The 25595-nt window shown below is 45.1% G+C and overlaps 1 protein-coding gene across 1 annotated transcript in view; it reads right to left on the minus strand.

Moving 5' to 3' along the window:
• Nucleotides 1-4272: 4272 nt before the first annotated feature.
• The window catches only part of POLR3A (RNA polymerase III subunit A), a 49629-nt gene continuing 28306 nt past the window's right edge, over nt 4273-25595 (minus strand). Inside the window, exons 18-33 of the mRNA XM_037804452.1 lie at nt 24863-24981; nt 23109-23246; nt 21148-21318; nt 20104-20217; nt 18336-18422; nt 18168-18250; nt 17396-17566; nt 16229-16322; nt 15944-16036; nt 14637-14801; nt 13972-14136; nt 13647-13778; nt 12385-12517; nt 8569-12140; nt 7395-7483; nt 4273-5038 (exon numbers count right to left, since the gene is read on the minus strand). Of these exons, the coding sequence (XP_037660380.1) occupies nt 11992-12140; nt 12385-12517; nt 13647-13778; nt 13972-14136; nt 14637-14801; nt 15944-16036; nt 16229-16322; nt 17396-17566; nt 18168-18250; nt 18336-18422; nt 20104-20217; nt 21148-21318; nt 23109-23246; nt 24863-24981 (1814 nt within the window). The 3' untranslated portion in view covers nt 4273-5038; nt 7395-7483; nt 8569-11991. The remainder of the gene's footprint in view (nt 5039-7394; nt 7484-8568; nt 12141-12384; nt 12518-13646; nt 13779-13971; nt 14137-14636; nt 14802-15943; nt 16037-16228; nt 16323-17395; nt 17567-18167; nt 18251-18335; nt 18423-20103; nt 20218-21147; nt 21319-23108; nt 23247-24862; nt 24982-25595) is intronic.

Below are 25595 nucleotides of genomic sequence, written 5' to 3' on the forward strand. Positions count from 1 at the left end.
CTTCCCACCACTTTAGGATTAAGACTTTATCATGGCCTACATCAATGGTTTTCACCTTTTATAAAAAACTGTAACTCGGCAAAAGAGTAACATTTTACATTAACATACAGAACATGTACATCCATAACTGATGCACAAGTTTGCATTACAATGTGCCCAGTTCTGCTAAATATCTGCGCTCTGTTATTTTCCATTGTATTCTATTTCGTTTAAAAAAATCACTAGTTTCAAGGTGTAAAGTCACAAAAGACAAGACAGGACTAAGCAAGTGTGATAGATTAGAGATTAGGGAGACGTGACAACTAAATGCAATGTAGTACCCTGAGTTGGATCCTGGGGTCCAGAAAAAGACATTAGTGAGAAAATTGGTGAAATTCAAACAGGGTATAGTTTGGTTAATAGTATTATAGCATTGTATCAATGTAAGAATTTCACATTAGGAGAAGATGCGTGAAGGCTATACAGGGATGCCCTGTACTATTCTTGTAATGTTTTTTTAAGTTTAATATTTCAACATAAAAAAAAGATTTTAAGTCACTAAATTGATATCATGGCCCACTGACAGATTATGCCTTGCAGTTTGGAAAACACTGGCTTAAATGAAAATCACCCAACATCATCTGGCCCCTCTGCCCCGATGGGGCTCACCTCCAAGGGTGGTTGTATTAAACCAGGTAACACCTCTGAAGAGCCCAAAGCTCTTAGCACCTTATGAGCCTTTAGTAAATGATCTGTTATTAGTCTCTTGCATCACACTCCTTGTGCCCCAGACACACAAACTCTCTTTCAGCTCCTCTCCCGCCCACCACGGGGCTGTCTCCTCTCAATTCCCTTTTCCTTCCTCCAAGTACTTCCTCTGGTTGATATGTAGTCTCGCCTCAGATCCTTGCCTGGCTGCCTTGGGGGAGCAGGTCTTTGACCTTCCACATTGGGTCAGTTTCCCTTCCTTCACAGCTCCTGTCTCATGGCATATAAAATGACATTTGTAGCAAAAATTGCTTGTGCATATGTTCTTATTTGATGAATGTCTGTCTTCTCCTCTAGACAGGATTTCCAGGGGGCAGGGTCATGTTTGCACACCATTGTATTGTGCATGTCAACCTCTGGCATCTGGTACAAGTTCATTGTATGCATTATTTAAAAAAAAATTACAGAAATGCATACTTTAGAAAGGAAAATGTCCCAATTATCCCATCCACTGGCTGGAACCACAGTTCACCCTGTGGATTATTCTCTATGGAGATTTTATGCTCCCCCCACTCCAAATGCTTTCACCATCCTGCTTCCCTCCTAGGAACCACTCTCCTCATCTGGCAAACCCAGGCCAGGCTCTCACAGGGACCACATAGGAACCCCTCTCTCCTTTTCTGCCTGCAGGAGACCTAACTGTGAGAAATATCTAGCCCTGCCCTGGGTGGCCTGTGGAATTTGGGAAGAAAATAACAGGGGGTGGTGTTGGGAAAGTGGTTGGATGGTCCTGTCAAGATGCATTGAGAGTGGGCAGGACAGGGGCTGGAGTGGCCCCTTGGCCAGGAGCAACCTACACAGTTGTATACAATGGCTCTGAGGTGGGCACAGCTGGTCCCCTGACTTTATGGGTGAGGGAGGGGAAGCAGAGGTGAAGGGCTTTGCCCAAGATCACAGGGGCCCAGGGAGAGCTGGAACTGGGTAGAACGAGGCCAAAGCAGCACAGCCTCTTTTTTTTTTTTTTTTTTTTGCATATGTTCCTGTTTGCTAACGCCACTGTTTTGCAAAACACCAGAAATGAATTGGCTTTTATAAAGGGGGTTTATTTGGTTACAAAGTTATAGTCTGAAGGCCATAAAGTGTCCAAGATAAGGCATCAGCAATCAGGTACCTTCACAGAAGAATGACCATTGGTGTCCGGAACTCTGTTAGCTTGGAAGGCACGTGGTTGGTGTCTGCTTGCTCTCAGGTGCTGTTTCAAAATGGCATTCTCCAAAATGTTGCTCTTGGGGCGTTTTGTCCTCTCTTAGCTGCAGCTCCTCTTCAAAATGTCTGTCTTAGCTGCTCTGTGTCTGAGCCTGTGTGGCTCTTTTTAAGGTACTCAATCGATCCAATAAAGACCCACCCTGAATGGGTGGGGCAACACCTCCATAGAAATAATCCATGAAAGGTCTTGCCCAGTTGAGTGAGTCACATCTCCATGGAAACACTGAACCAAGAGGTTCCAACCTAATCAACACAAATACGTCTGCCCCTTACAAGATTGCATCAAAGGATATGGAGTTTTGGGGGACGTAATACATCCAAACCAGCACAGTATACTATAAAATATTTATTGAACATAAGATAAGGCAATAATGGAGGAATATAGGAACAACAAAGACATAAGATATACAGCAAACAAATAGTAAAATGTGGACATAAATCTTACATCACAAATAATTACATTAAAAATAATGGACTAAATACCCCCATAGAAAGGAAGAGATTGTCAAAATGGATAAAGAAAATAATCCAAGTATAGGCTGTCTACAAGAGACACATTTAAGATTCAGAGCCCATGATTGAAAGTAAAAGGATAGAAAAAGGTGTATTATGCGAACAGTACACAAAAGAGGGCTGGAGTGGCATATTACTGCCTGGTAGAACAGACTTTAAGCCATGAATTGTTCCTAGAGACAAAGAGAGATATTCTATAATGATAAAATCCATCAGGAAGATAAAACAATTGTAAACATACATAAAGTGCAGGTTCTTAATTGCTTTGCCATCCTTCCTCAGTGTTTGCAGTCAGTGACTTTCAAGCTTTTATTTTTCTTTCCTTTTGGACCCTTTTCTCCAAATGCCAGCTTGAGGTAGCCCAGTTTGTTCATCAACACTGCTCTGGCTGACAGGAGTGGGGAGGAGGGTGTGACCCAGAGCCCCCACTGCTTGGCACCCACTCATTTTCCTAAGAAGCCCTCCAGGCTGCTCCGTGGAAACCCTTTTGGCCTCCCTAAAAGACAGCAGAAAGTGGAGAGGGGAGGCTGGCCATGAGGCGGGACCCCCTAGAATGGCCACTCAGTGCTTGCGTGACCTTGGCTTGGTACCCCTCTCCTTTGTAACAGCTTTATGGACATGAAATTCACCCACTTTTAGTATACAATTCAATGGCTTTTAGTATATTCATGGAGTTGTGCATCCATCACCACAATTTTAGAATATTTTCATCACCCCACAAAGAAACCCAATACCCACAAGCAGAGCACCGCCCCCCATCTCCCCATCTTCCCAGCCCTGGGCCACCACTTATCTGTGGACATTCATATAAATGGAATCATACAACATGTAGTGTTTGGTGTCTGGCTTCTTTTACTTCGCAAAATGTTTTCAAGGTTCACCCGTGTTGTCACATGTATCAGAACTTCATTTCTTTCTATTGGCGAATAATATTCTGTTGTATGGACATACACATTTTATTTATCCACTCATCAGTTGGTGGATAGTTGCATTGTTTCCACTCTCTGGCCATTATGAATAATGCTGCTGTAAATGTTTGTGTATAAGTTTTTGGGTGGACATGTTTTCATTTCTCTTGGATTGGAATTGCTGGGACATGTGGTTTAACCATTTGAGGAACTGCCAGACTGTTTTCCAAAGCAACTGCACCGTTTCCCAGTCCCACCAGGTCCCTGTTGCTTCACACCCTCACCTGCACTCATTATCATCACATTTTGATTATGACGTAACGGGTATCACGCTGTGGTTTCGATTTGCATTTCCCTAATGACTTACCTCCCTATCTTCTGCCACCCTCTCCTCCTCTGCACAGGCAGGATCTAGAGGTTCTTCAAAGGTCCCTCTAGTTTGACCTTCTGAGTTCTTCAAGGGCGTCCCTCAGAACCCTGACCATCCACAGCTGTGGGTGGGATGAAGGATTGGGTTGAGGTATAGGAAATGAAAGAGATGGGGTAGGACAAAAGCCCTCAGAAATCCTTCTGAAGAGCCTTGGTCACAGGAGGTCAGAGCTACAGGGATATATGCCTCCATTCAGTCCAAACTGCCGAACAATTCCGCAGGTGAGGAAACTGAGGCCCATAGGGGAGGGCAGCCTGGAGGAGCTCAGCATGTTAGCGGCAGTGCTAGGTTGGGATCAGAGAACCCAGGCTACCTTAGGGGAGCTACAGAGCCCTCAGCTGGATTCCCAACAGTCTGTGTGACTGTAGGCCAGTTTCGGAACCTTCCCAAACCTCAGTTTCCTCATCTGTATAATGGCGATAATACCTACCTTATGGGTTATATTAAGGAAAGAAGATATTCAGCATAACAAATGCTCAGTAAATAACTTTATTTTGAATTTTGGAAAAATTAGTATTTACATCCCTAGGATAAAAGAAATTCAAACAGTACAAAGACCATACAGTGAAAACTAAGTCTCTCTCATCCATCTCTCTTCCAGGAGCCACCACTATTACCGGTTTCCTGCCTTTCCTCCCAGATAGCCTCTGCATATAACAGATGTTATTTATCATATGGGACCCTAGAGTTTGTGCAGAGAACTAACTTGCCTGCCTTCTAAGCTGATCTTTCCCACTTGGCCCCTTCAACCCCCCTTCTCATGCCAGCACACAAAACCCGGAGGCCCCCTTATTTGCCGAGCCCCCCCTTCCCAAGCCCTCTCCACCTGGTAATGATTTCCTAGAGAGTTTCCCAGGGGTCTCCATGGGGACATTTCCTGCTCGTCTCCATGGTAACTCCTCGGTTGCCATGGTGACACTTAAGTGATTATTTGGAGACCCTTAAATAAATCACCCATGGTGGGACATGGAGGAGCGCTTGGCTCCAGCTGGCTCTGAAGTACGGGAGCCAGAGTGGGGGCACAGCCCGCAGGCAGAAATGGGAGCAGGCAGAGGTGGTGGGCATGGCAGGGGCACCCTGGGGCCAGCCTGCTGGGGGGCCCTCTCTCGCAAAGTTGGAATAGGGCCTTTTGAGAGGGAGTGAGGAAAAGCAGCAGCGCAGTGCTTGAATAGAGATCCCGCAGCAAGGAGGTTATCCTAATCGGAACTGTGAGCTCAGGACCAGGAGGAAAAACCTAGAAAGGGATGGAGCAGCGATTCAAACCCAGGAATGCCGTGCCCCAAGGCCCTTACTTCTTTTTTAAAACAAAACAAAAGTTTTTATTGTAGTAACATAGGTATAACTCAAAATTTCCCATTTTAACCACTTTCAGGTTACAATTCGGGGGTATCAATCAGATTCACAATATAGTGCTACCATCACCACCATCCATTACTCAAATTTTTCATCACCTCAAACAGAAACTCTGCACCTATTAAGCAATGACTCCCATTTCCCCTTTCCCTCTCCCCTTACTCGTTTTTGACTCTAAATTCTAAAAGAGGACTTAAGATTGAATTCATTCATTCACTGATTCATTACGTTAGGCAATACACCCGCCCCTTGGTCATCATGACAGGCCCACTCTTGTCCCTCACGCATCACTTCAATGTCACCCTTCAGAGTCCTTCTCCAACCATTGAATTGAAGTCTCTCCCATTCTTCTCCATCACTGCAGCCTGTTTCCTCCTTAGCTCTTAACACAGTTTATAATTATAATTTGTTTGTTTACTGACTCTTCCACTAACCTGTGCTTTCCAATATGAACACCGTAGCTTCTAGCTGCATGTGGCTATTAAGCACTTGAAACTTGAGATATGCTGTTAAGTGCAAAACACACACTGGCTTTTGAAAATAGTAAGAAAAGAATGTAAAATACCTCGTTAATAATTTTAAAATTGATGACATGTTGGAGTGACATTTTGGATATGTTAGGTTAAATGAAATATATTGTTACAATTAATTTCATCAGTTTCTTTTCTCTTTTTAAATGTGGTTACTAGAAAATTTAACATGTAGCTTCTATTATGTTTCTGATGCGCAGTGCTGCGACAAGACTGTAATGCATAAGGAGAGGGGCCATGGGATTCTGCTTACCACTCCACCCCCAGCACCTGATACCGGGGCCAGAACATGGTAGGTGAGCAAAAAACTGTTATTTGTGGATTGAATGTTTGATGGTCACATTTTCCATTAGCCTGGAAACACTGTGAAAGCCTGCTAAGGGAATGTGATCTAATTTAAATATCGGTTTACAGAAAACATAACTTGGTTATGAAACTGGCAAGAAAGGGAAAGGAAAAGGGAGAAAGAAGGAGTCGTGTCTCAGTCCCTGTCTTCTGAAGAGGTTCCTTGGTTCCCGTGCAGTTTTGCCCACCCCATCCCACCCCACCCACATTCCAATTTCAAGGGGTTGAGGATATTCTGAACTTTGTCAAGTAAAACAACAACAAAAAACTGTCCTGCTAGACCAGAGACTGAGACTGAGTGTCCCCACTTCCTGTTCTCCCCTTCTTCTTGGCTAAAAGAAGTCCCTATTTTTAGCTGGGCACATGGCCACTCAGAACCAAAACTACATTTTCCAGCCTCCTGTGGAGCTGGGTTTGGCTATGTAAGTTCTGGGTGAAGGGATGTAAACAGAAGTTTCAAGTAACCTTTGAGAACTTTCCTTAAAGGGAAGTGCTAAGCCTTTCTTTTCCGCTTTCTCCTGGCTGGGAGGCCTGGAGCTGGGACAGTCATCTTGACCATGATGAAGGAAGATGGGGTCATCCCCTGGGGATGGTGGGAGAAGGCTGGAGGGATCCCAGCTCCCTGGAAACTCTCAGAAACTGCCAGATCAGTCCTGGAATGACTACTGCTAGACTTTTTACATTAGGATATAAAATCTTATGTATTTAAGGCTGTGTTAAATTAGATTTCTTTGGTCACCTTGCCCTAAATGATAGCAATACTCCTTCCCCTGAATAACTGGTGCCTACTTGCTTTATATCTCTGGAAGGGGCCACTCAACTACTTTGCGTATAGAACACTCAAGTACTTTCCAGAACAAAGTCTGCACCAAGCTGACTTCTTGACCATCAGATATTGATTAAAAAAAAAAAAAACAACAAACTGTCAATACCTTCAGAAGGTACGAAATTAGAAAAGTACAATAGAACACAGTGAAAAGTAAGTTCCTCATCTAGAAAAGTGTTGGCAATGGATGGTGGTGATGGTAGCACAAATACTAACTGAATTGTAATCTGAAAGTGGTTAAAATGAGAAATTTTGTTATACATGTTAAAGTTAAAAAAAACCAAACACCCATAGAGTTGCACAACACAAAGAGTGACCCCTAATGTAAACTATGACTACAGTCAATAAAATTATAATAAAATTGATTCAACAATTGTAAGGTAAGTACCACACTAATGCAAAATGTTAATAGGGAAATCTGGGTATTGTGAGGTGGTATATGGAACTCTGTACTTTCTGCATGATTTTTTTCTAAACCTACAACTGCTCTAATAATAAAAAACAAAACAAAACAAAAAAAAGAGCCATCCTCCTACCTCTATCCTTCAATTACCCAGTTTCTGTCCCCAGAGGCAACCACTATTACCAGTTTCTTAATATATTGTTTGCTGATTTATCTGGCAACCTGTGAAAGAAAAAGAAAAAAAAAAGAAAAAAAAGCTAAGTTCCACCTGTGAAACACCTTTCTATATAATAAATCTATATAAATATGTCCATATTCCTATCTTGTTATAAAAATATGTCTATCTACCCATCCCTCCATCTCATTTATTCTGGACTTCCCACTCATGACTCTAAAATAAGATCATATTTACTTTATGGCCCCAATTAAAATGCCCTCAACAGCAGCACTGCTGGTGGCAGGCTCCTTCCACAGCTTCTTTCTCTTTCTTAGGTGTAAAATACTTCCCAGGAACGACTGAGCAGACAGGGGGGCAGACAGGGAGGCCTGACCTCCTGAGGCAACAAAAGACAGATCCATCAGGGTGAATTCAAAAGGCTCAAGAAACCGGGTTGGTTTTTAGCTGTGAATTCACAAATCACGTTTTTCAGTAAGTCACCTTGATTGCAAACATTGAATAAGCTCCCACTATGTGCTGGGTCCTACACTGAGACCTTTATGTGCATACCACGTTTTAGCCTCACAATGACCCTGGGAGACGGGGACCAGATAAAAGGGGAGGTTGGACTTGAATTGCCATGGTCTGCTCTTAACCCCAGATGACCTCGACCAGCAAGAAGCCTCATGTCTGCAGATACAAGTGCTTTGACTCACCACTCCCTCCACCCAGCCCCAGCAGACCACCTGGCACAGAGTGGAAGTGTGCATGTATGTCCACTTATCAGCACTGTGAGCATGCTGGGGTGGGGAGAGGATGGCAGCATCCTTTCCCAGTGACTTGCAGGCTCATGCCCTCTACTCTGGGCACACCCTCTGGAAACAGGCCCAATGGAAGGAGGCCAGACCACGTGCCTGATGGTCTCTGCAGGAAGGGTTTGGAACCAGGAGGCTGAACAGGCTCAGGGGGCCCTCCCTCTCTGCCCTGGTAAGGACTTGTGCTGGGCCTGCCCACCGGAGCACAGCCCTGAATTCTGCAACTCTGACCCCAGAATGAACTGGACACATTTTTGCCAAGTTTGGTCCTGAACACTTTGCTCCACCCCTTTCTACTGAAGAATTCTTTTTAGATGCTATAATATCTGACTTACCTGTTTTGTTTGCTGCTGTACTCCTAGTACCAGGACAGTGCCTGGGATGTAGTAGGCCCTTGATACCTGTCTCATGAATGAATGAATGAATGGAGAGAACAGTTAAGCCAGGCCCCTGAGCCTGGCCACGTGGTACTTCGAGTGCACAGGCTTAGGAGGCTTTCAACTGCCTCCCGTTGAGTTTGAATTAGCTACAGGACAGGGAGGCAACCTCATTTCCTTCATTCCAAGTCCCTAGGGTGGGTGAGGGCCCTCACTGCTGACCTCCAATACCTGGAAAGGTGAGCTTGCGGCACGGGAAATTTCTTATTTCAGGAGTTAAAGCTGACAGACATTCCAGTCACTGCATTTCACAACCCACAAGGGGGACTCTGCTATAGTTTTACATACAGCAAGTTTGCCTCTTTTGAAATTTAGCAGAAAAATAAGAGTTCTGCCAGGGGACAGCAAAAAATGCCAGAAGAATCATCATCACAGTGTCGGGTTCAATCAGAGATGAATCAACGTGAATGCACTTGGATAAACCCTGAAATAGAAACATGGCACCATAATTTAACCCTGGCACAGAAACTGAGACTCCAGAATGTCTCTCCCCACCTCCCAAGTGCTGAACAAAGCAGGGGGCTGTCACTGAGTCAAACTGCTATTTTAATCCCCTTGTACAAACAATGTAAAATAAAATTAAAAAAAAAAAAGGCTGGGGCGGGGGCAAAGGGTCAGAAATACGTATCCGTTAATGGAAGAGGCAGAATGTAAATGCATTTTTTTTCTTGCAAACAGGCTCAGAGAGTAAAATATTAACTAACCTTCCATTGAGCTCACCCTGGAGAATACATTCTTATCTGGTCTTCAAGTTTATGCTTGCATAAAGCCAAGTGCTAGGGCCAGAGTAGATGATCAAAGTAGGGAACAAACAGTAGGGAATACAGAGTGGGGTGTGCCAGCCAGCCTTGCCCGTCAGGGTCCCAGGGAGGCTGGCAGTACCCAGTGGAGGAGTGCCGGCCTCCGGATCCGCGTATCCCAGGGCAGGGCTGGATGCGCTCGACTCCGCGTCTGCATCCACACTTCAGAAGCCTTGCAGACCCCCGGGGGATGTGGCGCCTGGGGTGGTGGGCGTCTTTATTGCACACAGCCGCACCTTACGGGGACTATCCCGGCTCCTTCATTTCAATATGTCGGTGTCCCACATGGAGACGGGTGGGCGCTAGGTTCTTCCCACCTTCCCCTTCCCCTCAGGTTCACTGGGTCTGATCAGGCCAGGGGGTGGGGAGCTGGGGCTCTTCAGAGGGCACGAGAAGTGGAAACCTGGGATCGATGATCGTTAATGGATCTAATCCTTTGTTTTGGACTAGACTAACCCAGTTCCAAGATACAAGAGCACTGAACATTAAGAAAAATGATTTTTTTTCCATATCACTAATGTCCCAAGAGAAATTTATAGATCTACCTCATGGGTGCAGGGAGGCTGGAGGATCAAACCACAATGTTTATTAGAATTTAACAGAATTTCTAACTTCAGCATTGGCCAAAAATCACCCATGCTGGGAAGTAGTAATTCAGAATCACATCAGAATGGGAGAGAAAGCACTCATTCTAATGCAGATCCAAGAACCAAAGGCTACACTAAGTACCTCAGCAGCAGTAACCCAGGACCTGGGAAAGCAACTAGTACATTCTATAGAATATTACTTGAATTCTTTGGGCTTCCCTACTTTTTCTGTTAGCACATGTATTTCTTTAATCATCCAAACCATCTTCTCGCTCAACAATCAACTCACACCTCTTGGGTTTTAGCCGATAAATCAGCAGTGTCATTTCAGAAGGAGGGCCTTCTCAAGTGCGCGGCGCAAAAAAGCAGGGTCAGATCCCTACTCTCTACTGTCATCTTGCTTCCAACTAAGCCACCGGGGAGGAAGGAGGAGTCAGAACGATGGGGCCCTGGGCAGGGGCCGCCAGGACAGGCTCTGCAGAATGTTCTCTGCAGGGAGGGAGCTGCGGCCATCACCATTCCTTCTCCCTGGCTCTGGGCCAATCCTAATGAGCAAATTCAGCACAAAGAACATATTGTCTCCAGCAGCAAAACCCCTTCTTCTCTCTATAAGACAAGCTACTTACATTTCTTTCCTATGTTGCACAAAACCCCCTCAAAAGCCTTGAAAAATCCACCAGCAATGGGGAAGTTATTGTGCGGAAGCCTGAGCAAACAATTAAATAGGGGTCCTTCCTGCTGTTTCTCTCCTCCCAGCCTTGACGTGTGCTTTTTATTGTCATAGGACAGTTACACTCTTCAAGCTGCTGCCAGTTGGGGAACATCCCCAGCTTCAGCTGACACCCCATCCCCCAGAGGGTGAGCTTCCTCCTGTCCTCTGTCTAGGTGGCCCATTCACCCCTCAAAGCTGGTGCCTGCCTGCTTGCCCTGGGGGTGCCCCTCTCCCACCACTGCCTTTGGGGCACTTTTTAGGCTGCTGGTTCTGCACCCGCCCTGCATACTCAGGTCCAGGAGGCAGGGCAAGAATGCAGACACCCCAGGAGGGTGTGGACACCAGCACAGGCAGCTTGGGCCACAGGGCCAGTCTCACTCGTCACTGACGGGGACGCCCCAGAGGCTCCAAGCCATCCTGTGCCCATCTCAGCAGGCCCCAATCTCTGGCACAGCTTCTACTGGCCACGAGAAATGGGTGTGACTCTTGTCAGTAGGTAGAGCCTGCCCCATGGGGGTAGGAGGTAAAAGAAAACAGAGTAGCTAGGCATCTGTAAAAGATGCTTCAGAGCAGCTTCTGGCCTCATGATGGGCTCAGCCACATTACAAATACTAGACATCCCATTTGCTTAACCAGTTTTTCCAGTGACATGTTGATGCTGGCTTCATACTTTCTCAGTTTCAAAAGTAAAACCAAAATAACAGCAAAAGTTCCAAATCCTTCAAATTGAACAAATAAATAATGGTAACAATATTTACACGAGTATGCTACATTGAGAGGTTCCAGCATGTCTGAGGAATGGAAAAACTGGGAACATGCCCTGGCCTGTGTGGGGCTTCGACCAGCTCCAGGTCAGGTGAGAAGACACAACCGGGGACGCACTGGGTGGAACGGAGTGAGGTGGGAAGTAGGAGTGACTTCGGACTGGGGGCCCTCTGTTAAGTCCAGTGAGGTAGGGTGGGCAAAAGGTGTTGGGCTATCCAAAGATTAGGCTTCAAACCAAACAACGAACACCTCAGTTCTCCCAAGCTCACTGAGATGAGCTGCTCCGTATCAGATGAGGAGCTGCTCCTGGGGGCCTTCTCTGAAGGCTGGCACAGGCTGGGGGCATCAGCATCTCTGTTCCAGGAAGGACTAAGCTTCCTAAGTCAACCGCTGGCCTTGAGCTCTTTTCCACACAGGACAAGGGGCCTAGACCAGGGATGGTCTCCTCTTTCCTGGACTATGTAACAAGGGGCATGTGGAATTCATTTGTGTCAAAGATCAGGGGCCTCTTGGGAGGGTTGGGATCCCTGTCGGCCTTGTGGAGCAGCTTGAAGAGACCGGTCCCAATGTTCATCGGGATTCCCATGATGATGCACTCGGACACTCCTGAAACCAACCAGAACTGAGATCAGACAGGCTCTCCTGACACAGGAGGGTTTCAGAGGGAAGCCTACTGACATAGGAGTCAGAAAACAGCTCCACTACACATCAACTGGCTGTACTTGGGCTTTATTCTTAAAAAACAAAAGTTCTGCCTACTCAGTTGGTTCCCCCTCCAAGAAGCCCTTGGCATGGTCTAAGCTGTAACCACAAAAGCCCTTGAGGATGTTCCTAGACACTCGGAACCTACCGCACACGGAATCCTTCTGTCCAAAGTAGGCAGCATCAAAGAGATGGTCAGCCGTCTTCTCAAAGGAAGCCAGCATCAGCACACTCTCCTTCATCTTCGCCAGGCCAAACCTCGTGATGCCAAGGACTTCACCCTGCACCAGAGGACACGAGTCAGAGCGCCAGGCTCCCAGGCAACCCACAGAAGCTGCAAAGCAAGCGACACCCACCGCATCCCTTGGCAGAACAAAAATCACACACAGCCTCAGGCTGAGAAAGGATCTCGGCAGCCATCCGTCTGACCTCTGCCACAATGAGGCCGTGCATCGCTGAAAACAGGGGTCCTTACACTCAAGGAACAAAGAGTTAAGAATTACAACCATTATTTCAATTTAAGAATGAGAATTGAGAATCTAACTTTAAAAAAAGGAGCACTTCTGAAGATGTTTATATGGCTCAAGGAATTAGAAACTGGAAGAATTTAAAATCTCAAAGCAGGGAAGGAGTTAAGTAAATGTAAGAAGTTTCACTCAAAAGAATACTGTGTCATCATTACAAACGTGTATTTATAAAAACTGTTTAATAATGTGGAACATGTTTATACATTAAAGAAGAAATCAGGATAAAAACTGCCTGTGCACTCTCTACTACAATTACAGTAAAAAACTGTATGGATATAAGAATATAGCTGAAAGGAAAGACATAAAAATGAGTCTTTACTTCAGGGTGGTAGGAGATGGCTTGTTTCTTCCTACCTATCTATTTTATAACCATTCAGTACTATAGTTCAGGCTTTGTATGAGATGCATAATGAAAAGTCACTGCCCTACAGCACTGCTAGAGGGAATGCATTTTTTGGGGAAAGCCCCCCAGACCCCGTACCACAGTTCTCGATAACATTCTTTGCCTGGAAATGGATATGGAAGAGATGTGAGATATGAATCTAATAGAGAATAAATACACTGGCTTACCATAGAAAATCCTGGGCTTTTGGCAAAGGCTAGCTTTGATTTAGGATAAAATTTATAATCAGGAAGATCAACATGCGCCATCTCTTCTCCTTATTCAACCAACGGGATGTGAAAGTTTGCCACGAGGTGGCCACTGTCAATTGACATTTTACCAGGGCACTCAGCTTGACCACTCTCTTTGGCATGTGGGTACCTGAGACATCTCATTTTCTCTCAGTGGTGGTAACAGCAGCACATTCTACAGGTGTCTCAGTAGGTCCCCTGCCTTACTCTCTCAAGCTGAATGTGGGGTGCCCCAGATGTGCTCACGAACCTTATAGGTCATGAGGTCAGAGAGCAGCATGACGTGCCTCCTGTCGATGCTCATGCCGTGGTTGACCATCGTGTACTGGATCTCGTTGATGATAGTCGTCCGCGCAGCTTCGATGCCCAGAGTCTTCTCTACCTGCAGGGAGCCAGGGATGAGAGAGGACAGCCCCTTCTGGGATGCTGACGCCACTTCTCTCTATTTTCCCCTCTGCTCTGCAGGCTCGAAACAAACCCTATGCCTTCTGCCAGAGATGGACCCAGACCAAACGGTAGGCGGCACTGAGGGAAGGCAGCCCTGTGCTAATGTGGCCCTGCCCAGTGAGCAGTACCTCGTACGTGTTATTGGAGGTGGTGCGGGTGCCCTTCACACCATGTGTGGCCATGACGGCCCGCAGGTTATCGCCTTCCACCAGAAGCTTGTACTTCTCCTTGCCACTTTGCTCGTCAACATGGATGACAGCTCTGGACACCTCGGGAATGCCCTGCACCACCACCTAGATTCAGAGACAGAGGGCTTGAGATGTCACAGGACCCAGGACCCCCACCATGTTGGCAACCTTAGGGAGAACCACAGCGGCCCAAAGAACTTGATATGGCAGGTGCTGGGTGTGTCAGCTTCATCGTTTTCCATTTCTCAATAGTGATCTCAATAGTAAAGTACTCAATGTCAAAGTGCCTGTGTGTTGTTTTGGGACTTAGGTAGAAAAGGAGAAGTTCGGGGGACTGTGCCACCTTGCATGTTCCATCTTGTGAGAGGAGAAAAAGGAATCTAACAGGCAGAGTTCCTAGGAGAATAAAAACAGGGTTGATTCCTTAGGGATGTAGCAAAGAAGAAATGAAGAAAATGGGGCACCACCCACAGTCTCAGTCCTGATGAAGGTGGTGTCAGACTGACAAAGTCCCTAGGCTCCATGACCCCTGGGTGCTCAGGCTACAGGTAAATGCTGCCTCACCCTTCACAGATCTTGAGGCACCAGGCTGGCTTTAGCCTCACCTTGGGGAGATCCTCTTTCAGGAACTGCAGCACGTAGTACATGGAGCTCTTGCTGTTCTCCCGGGGGGTGACACACACCACAGCCTCGCCGTGGACAGCCACGTCACCGGGCTTCACGCGGAGCTTGGACATGCAGATGGAATAACGCACCGTCTCGGTGTTCACCTGCAAGGGGGCCAGGGTGGGGGCCGCATACCCAGGATGTTACTGATGCCTTTAGAGGCCTCGATTCCAGCCTTTCTCCACTGTTTTTTCATTATTATCCCCTCCCCATAAGAAATCTTTTTATTATTAGTTTTTCCTATCCACCCCCTCATGAAATTTTAATACCACAGATATGTTGCATATCTGTTTATGTATTGTATATATATCTGGACTTTATTTGTAAAAAGTACAGAGTTTGCACTGTCCTCCACCCCCACCCGAGTTCCAATTTTTGTCCCTGTTGAAAACGCATGGCATTTCAATTCATGGCAACACATAGCCTCTGAGGGACACTCTATGGAGGCTTTGGGTTGGCAACCCAGATAGTCAAAGCTTCAGGGAGGTTTTCCTTTTATCTGACGTGACCACAATTGCCCACATGCTACATTCGTAGATGTCACTCATCTATTCTGGCCAATGAGTCGAAAGGCAGGCAGCAAGATACAGGTTAGAGAAATACCCAAACTGGATAAACAGCTGCTAAATTTGAGTCAACTGTCATGTGGACAGCAGGTGAACTTGGTACTTAAGAGAATGGGCCGACAGAATGTGTTTTAAAGGCTGGTACAGATTTCAACTCCCTGAGAGAAAGAGGAAGATGCCAGTAAAGACCAGTTTGCACTCTCATCTCAGTCTATCAGTGAGAAAGGCTAATAATCTTTCAACTATTATCTTCCCATAAACAGCAATAGAATAAGCCTGAGTAACCCACCCATACAAAAACACTCACTGAACCAGCCAGGTGCTATGCTGGGTGCTGGGACCCACCGATGAGCAGACACAGCCCTGCAATGTGGCCCCTCCAGACTCAGGGAAGATGAACAAGGAGACTGATGACCATGATACCGGGTCACAGGTGAACTAGTATCGTGGCCGGCACAAAATTACAACTAATTGCTCGCATGTCTTTAGATGGCAATCTCTGTGTCAGGATAAGGTTTAGAAAGAGAGAAGGTGAAGGTATAATAGAATCACACAAAACAGAAACCCAACAGAAGTTTTTGCAATGCATCCTGCTTCTTGCTTAGCTCTTGCCCTAGTTTATCGGCACCTATCTTGGGACAGAGGATGACTTCCCTTACACATTTAATTACATGACTCACTTCCAGTCTCAGAAGTCTAATCCGTTCCAGGGAGAGCTTAACGAGAATAAAGCAATCATCAGGAAGAAACACTTCTTCAATGTATTCGGAGATCTGCAGTGTCAAAAGATCAGAATGTTAATCAGGTTTCCCCAATCCTATGAGCATTCCCAATTTGTTTTCTTTTAAAAGGGCACAGGATAATGTGGACACGACTGCCTGGTAAATTAACTGCAACTGGCTTTCAGACTTCCTCCCAGGACTGCTGATCCAGTTCACTTGTCATCAAGAGGGATTTCTTCTTACCTCCCCCAAGAGGGTTTTCTCAATTCTCCCTTTCACGAGGCGAGCGTAATCTGCATCATCATCCTTGTCCAGCTGGGCTGTGATAATTGGAGTGCTATGAGAAGTGAAGGAGAAATGCTTTAAGCACAGGAATGAGCCTGTTTGAAGACCACAGCTTTGATAAATCCAATTACTATTTACAATTATAATACTAATAGGAACTACAATTTATTGTGCATTTACTGTGTGTCAGGCATGCTGCTAAGGGCTCCACATATATTCTCATTTAGACTTCTATTTTTGGAGCTCCCAAGGCAACCCATTACCACAGTGAATGAAATGACTTCCAGAAAATTCTTCCTTACAAAGTGAACCTACTTCTTTCTCTTTGGTCCCAATGAGCCATTATATTAGTTCTGTGCCACAAGTACACCGACTCTTCATGTATTAAACTTTCTCCTTTTCTCCTCTACCTCCCATCATCTCCTCTCTGGGAACACCCCCAGCTCCTCTGACCATCAGCCATCAGCTTCCGCCTGCGCTGGCCTGAACGCCTTCCCCTGAGCACATTTCAGTCTGATCACACGCTTCTGGGCATGATCTGACCAGCCCAGAATAGCTGTCAGACCCTCCCATCCTGGATGTGCACAGTTACTGTTTGGGAACAAGTGCAGCTACCTCTCATTTAATGTTATATACAATTGCTAGATTCACATCCTAGGTGTTTCACATTTTTTGTCACTGAACACAATATAAAGTATTTCTGTTTTTTCTAGTTTCAGGTCACCTACAATCCCCTTCCGTAAAATCCCCAGGGTTTCACAGAATATGGCCACAGTCCAAATGGTAGCACACACCAGTCATGCCTCTTCAGGCTGGGAATAAGGACAGCAAAAGGGTGAAATCTACAATGACACACTGCTCCAATCTTTCCAGTCATTTGTTTTCTCTTTCTAGTGACTTGTACCCATAACACACATTGCTTCAATTTTGGCTCTCTCCTTTTTTGACTCTAATTTTTTGCATGGCTTTCTTTGAAAAGCTAAAAATGATTAACACAACAAACACACCACCCAGAGTCTGAGACACTGTCTCTTTAGAGTATTGCACACACGCATGCAACAAGAGGATCACTGTTCCTTGAACCATGCAGCAGGTGAGGGTGAGAACCGGGCAGCCGGCGGGCACCTGATGGCCTTGGATGCATTGATGATCTCTTTGATGCGGGGCACGCCCAGGGTGATGTTCATGGAGGCCACGCCTGCAAAGTGGAAGGTCTTCAGGGTCATCTGGGTGCCGGGCTCCCCAATGCTCTGTGCACACAGTGCACCTACTGCGGAGCCCGGCTCCATCTGGGCCCTAGAAAGAAGACGGATGAAAACATGACTGACAAAGAAAAATGTGGCAAAACTGCGGGGGAGAGGCTTCTGATGGTTGCCTTTCGACAGACAAAAATGCAGATGCCATTAGGGTCAGGAAGGAACTGACGACCAACCAGGCTGTATGTGGGCCCGAGGAGAGGCTGGATGCAGGTCCGGGAATGCAGGATGTTCCTGGAGCAGCCAGCAATGGCACTGAACGCTGTGTGGCTGCTTGTGGTCAGCAAGCAATGACTGGGCCCCAAACATCTATTGCCTGGAGAAGATCTAAACACACTGCTGACAAATGGTATAGAAGGCGGAAAGAGCGGCTACCATCTGATGTATTTTTGGTAGCTTCTCCATGGAGAGGAGACACTCAAGAAATTTTTTACAATTGTTTCTACATCTTGGACCTCCAGCTTAGAGACCCAGTGGAGTCCCTAGATTAGAGGGAAGTAGAGGAGAGCCTGCTCAAATACTGGTCTGTCAAACTGGCAGCCAATAAGCAGTGTGGGTGCAGGCTTTGTGCTATGGGCAAACACTCGGAGAGATGAGAAACTGACGGGAATGTCCTCCATTCTGACGGTGAGCATCCCTACCTCATGTACTTGTCCCTGCAGGTCTCCAGAAACTTTTCTATTTGGGTGGGGGTGATCCGGTCCAACTGGTACAGAACCCGGGGCTGGAAGAATGTGAGCCAAATGCAGGGTTAGGAAGGCAGCAGATGAAAACACCTGGTGTCCTACCACACCTGGGAAGGCCGTTACCTCTGTTGTACCATTGTCATTGATGCCGTATTTATCTCTGGTTTTCTTGATCTTCTCAGAAACACCCTTAATGAATTTTTTTATTTCCTGAAAGACAATGCAGCAAATCAGTTATATATTTCTCAGTAATCAGGATGACATGTCTCACATCATAAATTTTAGTTTATTTAAAATAAATGGTGAGTCAGTGTATGCTAGTCGTAGCCTTAATAAAGGAGAGGACCTAGACAATGGTTCTATTACAAAGTGCTTTTGCAAGGGCTATATCACATATGTCCACACCCCAGACACTTACTTCATTAATTAAGGTATTTTTAAGGCCTTTTTACTCCAACAATTGCTGAAGCAACAGCACACATAACCCACCCTTGTGGCACCACTGTAAGTGGCCTTCCCCATAGCAGGTGGAAAGTGGCACCTGTATAACCCTTCACATCCGCCACCTTCTTTTCTGCCCTCCTGGCACACCAGGTTGTCTACAGGCACAGAGCTCAGGGGATGTCCAGTCAGAGTGAAGCTCAGAACAGGTATAACTAGCATTTCTACTGTTCTATTCTAGATTTATTAACTTTCGAGTGTTTCTTCTAAAGCCTTTACTATCAATTTAAATCTACAAGCTGAAAGATAACTTGGTAGACGCTTGTTATGCACTTGAAACACATGCTTCAAACTTACCTTCATTTCAAGGGAAACAGTTCCAAATCCCAGCTTCTCTTTTCCTCTGACCCCCTCCTCTGCATCACCACCTCCCCTAGCCCAACATAATTATAACTTTCTAGGGGTTCTTAGAAACCAGTATGAAAGCCAGACATGAAACATTAATATATGTGCCATTCTAGCTGTATTTAAAAACACACCATCAGCCCAGTGTTGATGGCAAAATGGAGTAAGGAGTACGTTATGCACAGACGGTTGGCAGGGCAGGGCTACAGACTGCAGTTGCGACTCAGTTTCCTTGTGACCACTCCAGGGGGAAAACTGTTTTACAATTTATGGTATGTCTATGAAATGAACATAGACCAACTCCTCAGGAGCCCGATCAGCATTCCTAAAAATCCAGATCAGACAGCAACTTCTCTTGGGGAGTCCTTGCAGACAGGGTGTCATGTGACTTAATGAGCAGCACCGACTGGCAACATGCCCACAGTGGATTCAACACGAGTTGAGCTGATGGCACACCACAGAAGAGCAGCCATCCTTCAAGAAGCTGATACAACATCCCAGGAAACCAGCAACCAGCCACTCTGGTTTGATCCAGGGACATTATGAGAATATGGGGAACCTCAAGAAGGTACCTTAAGATAACTGTTCCCTGGGAGAATAAGGCTGAGTCAATGGATTTCTGACCAATAATGTGGTCAGAGAAAGAGGAGACCAAAAAAATGATACTGAAACAAAACTACTAACAAAAAGAATAATTTGTAGGCAGAAGGCCTATAGGAAGAGTTGGCCCACAGAACAATAAAGAAAGTGGATGTAGTGTGGTGATAGGGATAAGGGTAACAAAAAATCAGTTCTCTAACTAAAGCATTTTTCTTCTACCAGGGACATGCAAGTTTGAAAGACGATAAACTAAGACAGACGTGAGAAAAAGTCTTCATGTTGGCTGGTGAGGTTTTGCCGAGGCCATTCTTGAAATTTTTAACAAAGGAACAAATTACATTAAAACAAAACAAAACAATAGCTTATAAAACTTGCTTGCCCCTGGCAAACAGATTTCCTAACGTCAGCCAAGTTGGGTGTGATCCCACCCTTTGGTGCAGCTCACCTGGAGGAAGCTATCTTGGCAGCAGAGGAACTCATTTTTCTTCATGATTGACTCTGTGGTCAGGATCAGATCGTTTTTACTGAGGGCAGGTTCGCTCTGGCATGGGAAGACGGCCTCGAGTGGTAAAAAGAAATTGTGTCATGGGGATGGGGGAGTGGAGGACGGCTTCGGAGAAGGGGGGCAGCATTAAATGAAAGAATTGATGCAGACAAAATGACCTTACAAAACTACCCAGAGTGAGCTTTTAGCAACCCGTGTTTTTTTTTTCTTTTCAAAAACAACTTTCAACTTCATTTTTAACGTGAATGGGAAAACAGGAATGAAGTGACTCCGTGTAAAGACTTCTCAACTATTCAGTAGATATTATTCCACTACTCTTCAACCTCCAGATGATTTGCGTTAAAAACGTTTGTTATTATAAAAGCCCCAAATATTATTTCAATAGTGGAAATAGCCCCCCCCCTCCCAAATTACAAGGGATTTCCTCAACGTTTTAATGGCCATATATTATTCTATTGTATGGACAGACCAGTATTTATTTGAGTTACTCTCTACCATCAATTGCCTGGACTATAAACTGTTACAAAGATTATTCATTGCACATTTAGATCATTTCTAAAGGGCAACTTCCTATACAAAAAACTGTGATCTGTTGGGTCAAAAGGCACATACACTTAAATTCAGATCAGTATTGTCAAACCAAATTATAGTTGGCCAAATTATATTTCCAGTTAAAGTATGTGAAATACGCCTGCTTCTCAACACCCATGACTTACAAAGCTGGCCTCCACTATACTCCCTGATAAGATACAGAGAAAAACAAAGCCCTTTTCTCTTGGCGTTTGATTACCATATAGACTTTGAATAAAAAAAATTTTTTTTTCCCTTTGACATTTGGGAAAATTATTCAAAGAGAAAAATACTTATCCAGTGGTTTGGAAGATATGATTGAAGCAATAACTGTGCGTGATATTCCAAATGGTACCTCCATCCTAAAGAACCATTCTCGAAAACTCCAACCCGAGATACGATGCTAACTCTTACTTTGATGTTGTCCAGAACCCTTTTAAACTCCAAGGGTTCATCCTTTCCCTCCATAGCTGCAGGATCTAAGCCATCTCCGCCATAAATGAACTGGATAATATCACCAGTAGAGCTTCGGACAGTCAAATCATACTGTGAGCAAAGATCTTCAAGGGATTTTACAAGTCTTCTCTAAAGGAAAAGGAAACAAATGTTCAGCTGCTTTGAAAAGACTAGTCTCATGTGCACAGAATGAGATTTATGATTCAAAGTTTCCAGGTTTCAAGCACTTTCATCACAGAAAACCATTATACTAGGAATCCTTAAATTATAGTCCCCTCACCCCAAGAACACTACCACCAAAACTGCCTCACTATTCTGTGCAGTGGGATTTAGAATATACTCTAACCTCCCCCAGGTTAGTGTATTTTAGAATACCTGCAATTTAAACCCCGTCACCCCCAAATGATTTTGCAAACACTAACTGTTCTTCTGGGTTGTTTTGCCCTCCCTCTCTTTTTCCCTAAGGTATAAATTAATGCAATAGCTTTGCATTTTTAAAACATGACTTAAGCCAGGACTCCTGTGGACTTCAATGTGAATTACAGAGGATCAAGCACATGTCCTCTTCTCAGACAGAGGGGAAAGAAGAGAGAACAGGGATAGCATTGTGTTTGAACCGACATGCAGCAACCATTTCTAGAATCTGCTTAGGGAGAACCTTCCACCAGCAGAACACACCAGCCAGCAAAGCTATGGTGGCTCAGTGAATTAAAGAGAAAGAAATATTCCTCCAGGCAACTTCAAAACCGGAATCCCTCATGCCAGAGCTCATTTGTTCTAGGTTAACACGTTGCTCTGGGAAAGTCATACCCTCTATTTCAAAAAGGCAAAGACAAAAAATACAGTCAAAACACATTATGGCGAGATTGTTAACCACATTTCATAGTCTTTGGGTTTTTGCGAAAAACAGCATGCTTCAAAACTGAAGAACAATTTCCCATCAAAAGATGATTAAAAGGGAAGTATAAGATGATAATGATACATGAGATATAGAAGAGGTTATGGAAATTGGTGTCTACTGACTTGAGTCCATTTTCACTCTACTCAGCCTTATTTATTCTGGCCCATTCGTTCTAATCCCTGGTTTATTGATCTTGGCTTCCCAGCTTGGGGGGCCACGGTTCTCAAACTGGGATTCATAGCGGAGAGAGAGGTGACAAAGCCACAGCAAGGTCATGGCCCTATAGCCTGGAGTGTTGACTTTATCTGCTGTTGTAAGCAGTTAAAAACATGAAAAACAAATTTTTAAAGAAAAGCAACATAGTTAAATTATGGAGTAGAGTAGAAAAGATAACTGGAGACTGGAAAGAAATTCTTTGCTTGATGGAGTGACACAGGGTGTATTTTCACTTTCTGCCACTAGGGGTACTTTCGTGGCAAAGTTTGAGAAGCACAGGCATAAGAAACCCTCTAGTTTAGCCTGAAAGCCCAGAGCTGTTATCCTGGAGTTGTCCACACACTGGAGAAACAGCCTTCCCTGTAAGTATCCAAGCCCTGCTACAGGAACTGCAACAGGTTTACTGGAGTCAATCACAATGATATTAAAAGTTACTGTGCTTTTGCAGAGTCCACTTGTTAACCAGAGGGTGTTACCATCTCCCTCTGCAGGTATTAGGAAACAGGGGTTAAGTGACATGGCCCATGATGTGCTTCCAGTCCACAATCTCCTGTTAGAGCTTGGGTATATGTGACACCTGTCTGGTCTTGATCATTCCAGGTACATGGGAGAATCTGGAATATATTACCTTTTTTTGTTTGTTTGTTTATTTCCAGGGCATCTCCATTTCTAAATTTTTCCTTTTAAATACCAAGAGTGAATAAATTATAGCTTGTGTGCAAGATAAGTAAATATCCAACAGTCCAAACTCATAGATCCCTGCCCTGCTCTGTTGCTAAAGGTCCACATTTCATCAGGTTACCTGCATGTATCCTGTTTCAGCTGTCTTTACTGCAGTGTCAACTAGACCTTCCCGGCCAGCCATTGTGTGGAAGAAAAACTCGGTGGGTGTCAAACCAGAATAAAAGCTATTGGCCACAAAGCCTTTGGCAGCTGGAAGCTAAAGAGAGGTAGGAGAAAGGAAAATCAAACAAAAAAAAGCTCAAGGTGCACAATTCTAAAATCCTTCAGCTCAGAATGCCCCACCTTTAGATTATAAATACCCAGCTTATGCATGCTCATGAAACGGCAGCTGTTATATTCCCTTTCCTAAGGGAGAAATAAAAAATACTGTGCCCAAGCCATCCCTACCGACACAGGAGGGATGAGGTCCTAGCCAGGGCTACAGCTGGTGCCAGTGTCAGGCAAATGCCTCAGGCGAGGTAAAGCTAAGCTGGGGCTGCTTCCCAGAGCAGGCAAGTGGGAGCTGTGCAGGCCCTCCTCGGTGCACACTGCTGCCTGGGAAGCTTGTCCATTCCCATGGAAATGCTCCTTTCTCAGGGCCAGACCTGCCCACCCCCAAAATATAACCGTGCACTGCTAATATGTTTGGGGTTTCATTTTGGGGCACTGAAAATGTTCTAAAATTAGATTAAAATGGTGACACAGATCTGTGAAAATGCTAAAAGTTACTTAAGTGAACAAATTTTAAGACACGTGAAATATACCAATGGCCTCTGATCTGGACAGGTCTGCATTCCTCAGAGGACACTCTAGATGAAAAGACCAAGCCCCTTACTCCCCCATTCCATTTACAGGGTGGCTGGTGTACTCACGGCCATTTCCAGGCAAGCACAGCTATCACCAGAGTCCAGCAATGGTTTGGGATTGAGACATCTGGATGGCCCTGGCCACTCCTATACATTGATCAGGCTGCCGCATTAGAGCTCTTAACCTGAAATGGGCTAGTTGACAAGCACTGGCAGGAAGCCTCCATTGATCCTGGGGAGAGGGCTGCCTGATCCCTTGAGGATTCTGACGTTGGGCAGAGACACTGAATTGTTCTATAAAGACAGTAACTCTGCATTTTCAGTACAGCAGTGGTATCTCCCCAGGAAGGGACTGCACAGACCCTGTAGCTCCAGGGAGCAGGACCAGCTGGGGCATCTAGGCTTCAGTGGGAACAACAGCTGACTAAATCTAGAATTAAGTAACCAAATCTACTCTGAGTTCCTCAACTACAAATTTAATACTTACCTGCCCCTGAATCCCAGAAAAACCCCAGCAAGGGTCTGTCTCTCTCTCTTTTGCCCTGCTTATACCAGAGTCTAAACCATGAAGGCCAGTGGAACTCAGAACTAATTTAAAAACCAAGCTTGAGAGTTCTGGACAGGAGAACCTGGAACTTTCCAGTCATTTCAGTGTGCTTCATACTATCACTGTTTTAAAGTTCTCATATTTTTACCTTAAGCACCCAAAAAACAGGCATATACATAGTGTACATTTATAAGGTAGTTATTCATTTTGACGACTTATAGTAAGTTGGATGGGAACCTGAAATCCTCCTCATTATAGAGAAAATATGTGAAAACACATTGGCTCAAGTTTTACAACCCCGAGTCTAACAAGGCTCCTTCTGCAGGGCTCAGTTTGGGTTGAAAGGGAATGACCCTGAGCTGCCCTGCCCTTATCCACCACCTCCAGGAGTCAACTGATTGACAGCTATGGAGCTTCAACCACCCTCTCCTGCACTGCTGATGATCTGCTTTAAGTTCTGCCTAATCCACCACTGCATACCTTTGAGTGTTTTTCAAAGTGAGGCAAGGACCTGTTTTCAAAGCCGTCTGGCACACGAGAGCCGCTGATGGCCTGCTGTCCCACACAGGCGATCATCTGGGATATGTTGATGAAGGAACCTGAGGAAACAGGTCGGGAAAGCAGCATCACTTACCTGCTCACTCACTGTGGTGTAAGCAGCTCTGCGGAACCCAACACAGAACCTTCCCTTATCCTCAGCAAGTTCACAGTCTAGAGAGAATTCAAAACAGAACTAGAACAGCACAGGGAGAAAGCTGGTGGTAAACCAAGAAAGGCCGAGCCAGGGCTGCTGGTGCACAGTGCAAAGGAACACTTTGGATAGAAAGAAACACTGGGGAAGATGCAGGCGAGTCTTCAAGAAGGCAGGAGCCACCAGCTTGGGCTGTTGGAGGACATTAGGATTTGGACAAAAAGAGAGGTGGGAGGAGGAATTCCAAAGTGGGTGGAAGAATGGGAAGCAAGGACACAGGAATGGGAACTTGTGGAGTTTGCATCAGGAGCAGGAAATAGGAAAATAATGGGTTCAAAGACAGCAAAGTGAAAGAGACTAGACTTTATTCTGTAAAACAATATCTAGACAGAGGAAAAGCACTGAAGGTTTTGAATTTGAGTGCAGTATCATGAAATCTAATGCTTTAAGGTCTTGGGTAGATGTGAAATAAAAGAATTTTTTTGCCACATCACTAAATACATGATTAAGAAATCTTTAGCT

This window comes from Choloepus didactylus, chromosome 15, assembly GCF_015220235.1.
Source record: "Choloepus didactylus isolate mChoDid1 chromosome 15, mChoDid1.pri, whole genome shotgun sequence".
NCBI classification, from domain to species: domain Eukaryota; kingdom Metazoa; phylum Chordata; class Mammalia; order Pilosa; family Megalonychidae; genus Choloepus; species Choloepus didactylus.